This window comes from Nicotiana tomentosiformis, chromosome 4 (assembly GCF_000390325.3).
Source record: "Nicotiana tomentosiformis chromosome 4, ASM39032v3, whole genome shotgun sequence".
Classification (NCBI taxonomy): Eukaryota; Viridiplantae; Streptophyta; class Magnoliopsida; order Solanales; family Solanaceae; genus Nicotiana; species Nicotiana tomentosiformis.
The window spans coordinates 85143169-85152799 of NC_090815.1; the positions used below are offsets into that span (position 1 = coordinate 85143169).

A 9631-nucleotide genomic window follows, 5' to 3' on the forward strand; every position below is an offset into this window, starting at 1 on the left:
TTGAAAATCCAAATTCGAATTCAAAGCTTCAAAAATTTTTAATATTTGTCAATGGTGGAGAGTCAAACACCTTTAAAATTTATTGATTGACAATTTCAGTTTGAACACCAATTGTGCAACATGAAAGGAAATTGCTAAGTTAAAACTGTAAAACGATTAAAATCCATTGATGAATTCCATTTAAAATATGTACAACATGAAAGGATAAAAAATAGAGGAAATCAAAGGAAGAAAATTGAGAAAAGAACAGAGAATGAGAGATTGAGAGACAGAGAGTGACAGAGAGAGAGCAGGAGAGAGAGAGACGGAGAGAGAGCGCATGAGGGAGAGAGAATAAGGATGAGAAATAATTAATTCCTTATTCAATTCCTAATATAAATGGATACTCATTTAGTTCCTAAAGTGTATATAATTAGTAAATTGTATATGCCTATATAATTAAATTGAAATTTGAGTAGGGATGGTAATAAAATTTCAAATAGTGTATAGGATGATAAAAATCACATTAGAAAACCCACCAAAGCCCAAAATTAGCTTCCTGCGAAGCCCAATTTGCCAGAACCAAATGCAAGACCTATTCAGCCCAATTCAGATGACCCTCCTAGCCCAAATGATAGAACCAAGAGAAATTAAGGTTTATCCTTTCACTCTCACATGGGCCCCTTTTGTTCTCTTCTTCTCCCTCCCCATTTTAATGAAAATGAAACTTCCCCATCTTCATCTGCAACTATATTTGGTCAACATAAGAGTCGAAAGAACTTTTGGAATTTTGATTCTCTACGGCAGAATTTTCAGTGATCCAACGGATCTTTTGGAGCCAAAACACGAGCTCGTGAAGTCCCTTAAAGGTTCGAATTCCAAAGCGTCGGCTCGCCCAAAATCACTTCTTGAAGAACCCTAACCTTCCTCTATAAATACTATCTTTGGCTCTCAGCCGAAACCCATGTTGGACGGCATGAGAAAGACCATAAAAATTCTTAACTTTCTGATCCGTCAATACTACATCATACAAACTGTTATCATCTCTCAAAAACTCTAAGAATTTCTATACAACTTTTTCTTTCTGTCTCGGTGAACTTTGACCGTGTTTCGGAACTCATTCGGCTCCAGAGAGTAGATTCGACACCCATACCGACCCAGTTCACTGCCCCACAAACGGTCACTTCTTCCCACTCTTGTCTGTTCTATTTTTTTCGTTCAATCAGAAGTCTAGGATATTAATTTTTTTAAAAGAAAAATTCCTTAAGTGCTTAATATATATTCAGCTCTTCTTTCTCATTCTTCCTTTTGTACTTTGTTTCACATGAACACACTTTGAGACTCAACAACGCGGCTGCCGCATATCCGCACGCACGTCCAGCTTCTACACTGCTAGAAAACGAGTCATAAAATTATTCATTCTTCTGTTTGAGAGCGGAAGATTCTCTCCTTTGCCTTATTCTTTGCTTTATGATTAGTGACTAACATTTTACCTCTGTGTGAATATCTTCTGAGTTTAGTTATATGATTATTTTATTTGTGGTTGTGCAGTCAATATTTTTAAACCTAGTGGCAATACATTGGTTAGTAACTAGCGCTCATTATCATTTAGGATCTTAGTATACTTCTTTATCATATACTAATACAACATCTAGACATAGAGATATTAAGAATTTGGTTAACTTGATTTAGATTCGAGGTATTAGAATTGAAAACTGAGTGTGCTTAAGATAGTGACTCTCGTTTCTTCTTTAGGCAATAAAATTGGTTTTCAACTATGGTCTTCTTATTTGAACTTTTAGATTTAATTTTTAAGCTTTACAAATGGGCAAAAACGTGGGTTTAACCAACTCTTATACACTAAGTTAATATACTCTTTCTTACACATCTAGACTTGTGGATTTCTTTAGACATAACATTAATCTTTGCTTTAATTAACTTTAATCCGATCGGTTAACCATTTGATATGGATCTTAAAGGGTGCTTTAAAAATACCCCCTTTAGATTAATTGAACCCTTACCTAGAATCTTAGGTTAAGTAGACCATTAACAGAGTTATACTTTAAATTACTTTAATCAATTATGTGTCCTAATTCACCTTAGAAATAATTCGGTGGCGACTCCTTAATTTTAATCAAACTTGGAATTACCTATATATTGTACCTTAGTTTAACCAGTTTAAATTGGGGTATAACAGTCTCAGCCCACTAGGTGCATTTTTTTCCTATTTGGTGTGGTGCCCCGGATGAAATTCCTTTGAATTATATCAATTTCCTTAGTTATTTTTTAGGGAATTTGATGAATTGCATGACATGGCTAGGGATACTGTTTAGGGAGGCTTTTGCTAGGGTAGTTCTCCCGGCCATGTTATGAGGTTAGTTTTCCAACCAGCCATTTTGGAATGTATGTTATCAATAATGAATTGAAAATTACTATTGACTGGCCTTTTATGGAAAATAGAGAACCCCATGTATTTACCAAAGGTAGCTGAGGCCTGAATGGATAGTCTGTTAGAGTTGGTCTCCATTTGGTGGGGTTGGCAATTGGCAGAGAACACCCTTGATTTTGCAAGATTGATTTTTGGCCTGAGGCCTGATTGAAGGAGTTTAAAGTGCTGATGATTGTGGAGCAGATTTTTTGGTCAGCTCTTGCAAATAGAGTCAGATCATTAGCAAAGAATAAGTGGGAGATCTTGGGACCAAAGAGTCTCTCCATGCACATAATAAACAGGCAAGGGGAAAGGGGTCACCCTGCCTGATACCTCTAATAGGTCTGAAGGGGTGTTTGATCCCTATTTACTAGAATAGAGATGAAGGAGGAGCTTACACAGGACATGATGAGTTAATGGTGCCAGTGGGGAAGTTGAAGGCGTGGAGAGTGTCCTTAATAAAGGACCATTCAATTTTGTCAAAGGCCTTCTCCAAGTCAATCTTTAGGATCATGCGAGGTATTTTGTCTCTCATTTTCCTAAAGTGGGTGATGTATTCCTAGACAATGATAACATTATCAGAGGCTCTCTTGTTGGAGAGGAAGCTTGCCTGACTGGGACCAATAATGTGGGCCAAGTATGGTTTGATTATGTTGACTAGGATTTTAGTCATAGTTTTGTAGACAATGTTGCATAGACCTATGGGCCTGAAGTTTTTTAGCATGGAGGCCTGAGGGCATTTTGGAATTAAGTACATGATGGTCTCATTCATACTGGGGTGCATTGTTTCAGATGAGAAGCATTCTTTGCAGAATTGGATGAGATCCTTTCCCACAATGTCCCAGTACTTCTGGTAAAAGAATGGATGTAATCCATCCGGTCCCGGGACTTTGAAGAGCTTGAATGAGAATATAGCTCTTTTGATTTCACTATCTCTGAGGGGGAGAGCCATATTGGCTTTTTGCACAGTGGATAATGATGGATTCTGAGGACCAGGAGTGGTAGTGTGGATGGGGGGATTGAGTGTGTGAAAAAGTGTAGAGATCCTTGAAAAAACTGGCAATGGAGTCTTTGATTTCATGAGGATCATGCTGCCAGTTCCCAGCCTCATCTTTGATGGAGAGGATTCTATTTCTCCTTTTTCTATTTAGAGTAAAGGTGTGGAAAAATCTAGTGTTGGCATCCCCATTAGAGAGTCGGCTTATCCTAGCTTTCAATTTTCAGAAATCCTCTTCATTTTTAAGGATTGAGTCTAATTCCTCGATTAGAGTGTTTTCCAAGTTTAGGAGGAAATGACTAAATTGGTAGTTAGGAGATTTCTGGATGCCAGCAATCCTGGCCAACAATCTCTTCTTTTTGTGGAATATGTTATTAAAGTTATGCTTATTCCAATTGATGACATTATTCTTGAATCTTAGAGACGAAGGGATTAAGGTGGAATGAGTTGGGAAGGAATCCCGGATTAAGGTATGGAAGGTTGGGTGACTGCACCACATGGACTCGAACCAAAAGGGCTTGACATTAACAACTTGGGTGTTATTATTGAGTTTAACAAGGAGGGGGCAGTAATCAGAGTGGGTCCTAGCTAAATGGGTTACAAAAGCTTCAGGGAATTCATTTATCCAGCAATTATTAACAAAGCACCCATCAATTCTCTCTAGGATTAGGCTGGTCTTGTTTTTGTATCTCTTGTTAGACCAAGTGTATTTACTTCCTTTATAGCCTAGGTCCACTATTCTACACTGATTAATACAATTCCAGAACAGATTACTTATGTTTGTGTTAATGTAGTTACCCCCAAATTTGTCTTTTGCTTTCAATACTTCATTAAAGTCTCCACCCACAAACCAACTATCATTTATGCTATTAGAGATGTTTATCAGATTTTTCCAAATGGTTTTCCTATCCTCTAGATAGTTGCTTGCATAAATAGCCGAAAACAACTAAGAGAGGTTGGAGGGTAATACCTTGACCATTGCATGGATACCTTGTGATGTAATTAATACTTCATCTACCTGAAGGATGTTCTCTTTCCACATAATGATGATGCCCCCAGAGTGTCTCATTGCTGGGAACTGGATATGTATGTCATATTGCAGGTCTTCTGTAAGCTTCTTGTGATCCGCCATCTTGGTCTCCAACAACACTAGCATGGCCGGTTTATGCATTTTTATCATCTCCGAGCAGTGTCTCCTTAACTTCGCACTGTTTTTCCCCTAACATTCCATATTATGAAGTTCATTAGGGGGTTTGGGTTTGCCTGCGTAGTTCCTGCCGGTGCCTCGTCCCTCCTTTGGGTAGGCATCATTTCCTTCCTCCTCGCTAATGGCGTCTGAGATCTCATGACTGGAGTCAGAGTGAACAGTGGTTTCATCACCCCTGGCTCTGATGAGAGGACATGTTCAATCCACATCTGGCAAGAGTTTTGGGACAGAGAAGAATCAGCGTCTCGCTGTAATCCACGATGAATTCTACTGCTTTTACTGCCTCTAGCCATAGGGAGTCCGTTCTCATTGGGCAATAAGAGTTCTGGAGTTCCTTCTCCATAGTGGCGATGCTGGTCTGGGAAGAATGGAATGTGTTGAAGATCTGTTGCATGAGATTGTGTACTAACGACGTGTCGTTGGTTGGCAATAGAGGGTTGAAACTGCTTTGCAGCACCATTGATTGCCACAACTGAACTCCAAATATCGCCAAACCCCTGTTTAGGGCTTCTGTTGTAACCTTTGCCAGATGGGCCGGTTTTGGATTATGAGAGTTATCGGCTGGTTTCCTAGCTTAAAATTGTAGCAGAGTCCCTGACCGTGGAGAGAAATCTCCAGCCAAGACGCCTGTGTGGTCTTGTGGCGGAGGGATGGAAGTCGGAATGATTGGGGGTTTGGTGGGTTGATCCATTTTTGGGTTTTTTTGGTTTTCCTTTTTTTGGGCTGGTGTTAATTAGGGGATTTTTGGGGGTAATCAAGGGTCATAACTGATAACGAGGTTAAATCGACACTCGTGCTGTGTATTTTGTAACCTGTGTTTAACACACTGGATTTAGAATTAAATGAGGATCCGGTTGAGTTGACGGAAAGTGTCAAATCACCTGAGCTTTTGTGGTTTATCAGGAGTGGCACTTGAGTATCCATTGAGGGGGGTTTTTGCAGAGTTGTTTGGTAGAGCTGATGTACCGCTGTAGGGGCCATCATTGGTAGTGATGATCGTGGAGTGAGTGTGGCCCTCTTTGGTAGATGTGAGTTTGGGGTTTTGGTGGGCCGCTTTCTGACGCGTTGACAAACCCCCCGCCTGGACCCATTGGGCCGGTTGTTTTGTTACCTTTGGTGGCCGTTTGGATGCCCTCTTTTTGAGGTGTACGCCCCTTGTCTTTGCTAGGAGTTGGGTCTTCCCCCTCCGGCCCCGCTTTCCTTTTCGTGCTCGTGTTGGGCCGCTCACTTGTGGGCTGATTCCTAGTGGGCTGGCTCATGGGGAGGGAAGTATTTTCCCTTATCCTATGATTTGAGTTGGTGTCCTGCACAAAGTTAGGCTTTGAATTATAGCGGAAGGTTTTTGTTTCAAGGAACTTATCGGAGTTCGCATCAAACATTCGGACTTGGATGCCTTCCGTTGAATTGGTGCCTTTTCCCTTCTTTCCCTGGGTTGTTGGTTGGCGTTGTGGTGGGGGGTGCCCTTGTTTCCTTCTTCTGGGGAAGACTACAATTTTCCACTCCTCTTCCTCATCGTCTTTGGCTTTAGAGGAGGAGCATTTATGCTGGTCCTGTGGTGGGGAGGGGGGGCTTTTGCCTGTGGGTACACTTTTAGGGTGTGTCCTATCCTCCCGCATCCTGTACAGAGGATGTTTTCCCCTTCATATACAACCACTTGCTTATGGTCTCCAATGGTGACGGATGTCGCAACTGGTGTTTCCAGTGGGATTTGTATACAAATTCGCGCATATCTGCCCCTTAGCATAGCTGATGTGCACGTATCAACTTTGAGAAGTTTCCCAAGCTTCTTTCCAACTTTTTCCGGTATCTCTTTGTCGTAGAATTCAGTTGGTAGTTGTGGTAGTCGCACCCATATATTGTAAAGGATAGGGTGGCTTCTTGTGCGACAAATTTTGGTTCCCACCTTCTAACTGAGAGGAAGTTTTCGGATATGAACCACGGGCCTTGGTGTATTGCCTTGATCAAGTTTTCTTCTTTTTCAAATTTGACTATAAAGATATCACATCTTAGGTCAATCAAGATTAACTGTTTGGAGGGGTTCCATAGTTCAATTAGTTTGGATCGAAGAAGATGATGTGGCATTCGTCTACCAAAAATTTTGATAATGACTGAGAAGCGCCATGGCTCATATAACCGGTTTTTATCATCTTGAGAGAGGATGATTGGGCCTAGGTTTTCCTTGCCCTTTACCTCGCATCCTGATTTATCAAATTCTATTCTGTAGTATTCCGTTTGGGAAGTATCCTTCTTGTCTAGAAGCATTTCCTTGTAAGGATGCGTTGGGTTAGTATCCTCCTCCATGGGGTTAATATCCGGTGGTTCCGGTGGTATGTTAGGTGTCTTGGGTGTATTCTCCATTTTGTGTGTAGTGAGAAGTGAGAGTTTCTCGCTCTGAAATCCGTCCTTTTCAAGCTATTAATTAAGAACTAGTTGAATGAACTAAATTGTGCTCTTAAGTTCCATTGCTTGTTAATAATGGAAAACATAACATTAGACATAGTTGTGTCATGTCTTCCATTTTAAGTAAAGTTCTTACCATCTACATGAATTATTCATCTCATTTTTAACTTTTTTCTTTCCCTTTGAGTTTTCTTCTATTTAAAGTATGTTTTTATACTAAAAACAGTGAAGAAGCCAATAAACAACTACATTATCTCATTAATTATGCTATGCACATATCTTGTTCCTAAAAGAAATGTAAGAACTTCACAAATTAGTTATCAAAATTATTTAGTAAAACTATCCCCAACTTGGTAATGTTATCCCCAAATTACTAGGTGAAACTAAATATTTTAATTGTTGAATTTTGTTTCAAATTATATTTTTAGGGCCTCCACTACTTATTCCCATAATTTTCTCAAAGGACACTTCTAAATTACCAACATATAAGTTTAATTTAGGTACTAACAATAGTCATAGATTTAATTTAGCTAAGAATAATCAATTTTTACAAATCAAACTATGAGGAATTAAAAAAATCGGTGTATTTCAAAAAAAAAAAAAAAAAGGGAGGGTGAGGGAAATACCTACCTGGCAGTGGAGGGTCGCCGGCAATGGAGATACCGGAGAGGGAGGTCGCCGGTGGAGCTGCTGCTGCTGGGGTGACGGTGGACTTGGGCAGCAGGCTGGGTGGGGGGAGGGAGAGGAGAGGTTTGAGTATGAGATAGAAAAGAGAAAGAAAAAAGAAAGGGGCCAGGGGTGGGGAGGGGGGTTTAAAAAAGGTTTTCGACCAATTCGGTCGCAAATGAGGTCAACAAAGTCAAACCTCATTTTAATAAATGTTTGCGGTAGAATCGGTCGCAACTTTTTTATTTATTTTTTATTTTTCCGGCCGAATCGGTCGCTAATGGCTTTGCGGTATTTCTGCCAAATTTTGTGACGGATATGGATGGAATATCTGCCATAATTATTACTAAAAATTGAAAAATATAGTTTTAGACCATTTCCAATCGATTCCGTCGGAAATTTTCGGCTACTTTTTCCGGTCGGAAATTAATACTTTTTAGTAGTGTGGAGGCAGGAAGCTCATTAAGTGAGCTAGTTTGCAACCCCTAAAAATTTCAACTGTTCAACTTGCCTTCTGGGAGAAAATCAAATTATGATTACCCTTTCAACAAGTCCTCGTCATCGTTAATTTCCATTAAGTTTCACATCGAATTAAGTCAATCCTATTGTAGAATCGTTCCATTCCCCCTGATAGCCGCAAACTCTTTTCCTGGAGTTGATCAACGTTGACTTATTTATTAACGCTTTGCACGTCTTTTCCTTCTACTATTACCTTATACTTTTCTTTTAATTTGAACAAATTGACAAAGTATTAAAATAACTCTATACATACAGTTAGTAGGTTCCAAGTACAAGTACGAGACCAAGATTTGGTCCGTTTCTCTAGGTTTGTTTCCGCTCTATATAAAGACATAACAGTATTCTTAGTTACATAGTAGAATATAAGCAAAAGAGGAGAAAGGAGAATTCCAATTCAGGGAATAAAATTCTCCTTTCCCCAGTGGATAAAAAAAGAACAAACCATAGAATTTCTTCATCATTCTTTCTACGTAGAAGCTTCATTTTAGACTTCCAAGCAAAGGACAATGTAAGTTCCCTTCAACTCCTATGTACGTAGGAATTAAACCAAGAGAAGGATACCTATATATTTTGTTTAGGATTTGATATTTGTTAGTTTATTTAACTCAGTTTTGTTTGTCAAAATCAAATTTGGAATACGTTTCCAATTTCTAGTCAAATTTGATTTTGTTAGTATTATAATTAGGGGTTTCATCCCTCTTCATAAACAACACTAACCTTAAGCACTTCTATATATGTCACTTTACGAAACAAGAAATTGAAGCAATAGAGTGCTGATTGAGGTGCTATTGTTGTTTTTCTCTTTTTCCCGTCTACAGTTCCTCAAAATCTTTCCGTGTTAGAATGTCTATGTTAAACGAAAAACACATCCAAAGGATTTTCGACAAGCTTGATGAAGATGGTGATGGATTAGTAAGTTTAGGTGAACTCAAAGGCCTTCTTGATAAGATTGGAGCTTGTACAGATCTTGACGAGCTCCATTCTTTGGTAGGAAAAACGAGCCTAAACTTCATTGACTTCTCCCTCTTTTACGAGGCGATGGTGAAGAAAAATAATGGGGATGAAAAGAGAAAAGAGGACAATAATTTGGAAGATGATCTTGTTGAAGCATTCAAGGTGTTTGATTTGAATGGAGATGGTTTTATTTCTTGTGAGGAGCTTCAAAAAGTTTTGTCAAGATTAGGGTTAAGGGATGAGAAAGAAGGAAGTGATTGTAAAAGCATGATTCATATGTATGATACTAACCTTGATGGAGTTCTTGATTATGACGAGTTCAAGAACATGATGTTGGTTTCTAATTCTGAGGGTATTCCTAATTTGTAAATTATTGACTTTTTATTCATCTTTTTGAAACTTTCTACATTAATTGTTGCGATGACTACTTGTATGGTTTAACTTCCTTCTTGTATTATGCGGGTTAACATATAACATGTTC

General features: G+C 39.0%; 1 protein-coding gene across 2 annotated transcripts; it reads left to right on the plus strand.

Moving 5' to 3' along the window:
* The first annotated feature begins 431 nt into the window (after positions 1–431).
* LOC104109941 (probable calcium-binding protein CML44) lies at positions 432–9571 on the plus strand. 2 transcript variants are annotated; one of them, XM_009619343.4, is made up of 2 exons: positions 432–1158; positions 9015–9571. In XM_009619343.4, the coding sequence occupies exon 2, from the start codon at positions 9040–9042 to the stop codon at positions 9517–9519; it is 480 nt and encodes a 159-aa protein (XP_009617638.1). In that variant the 5' UTR covers positions 432–1158; positions 9015–9039; the 3' UTR covers positions 9520–9571. The 2 variants fall into 2 exon arrangements, with proteins under 2 accessions (XP_009617638.1, XP_009617637.1); XM_009619342.4 differs by lacking the exon at positions 432–1158 and adding an exon at positions 7838–8704.
* The last annotated feature ends 60 nt before the right edge of the window (positions 9572–9631 follow it).

Bases quoted from the DNA above. Each gene is read 5' to 3' on its own strand.
- LOC104109941 (XM_009619343.4), top strand. From the start codon at position 9,040: ATGTCTATGTTAAACGAAAAACACATCCAAAGGATTTTCGACAAGCTT.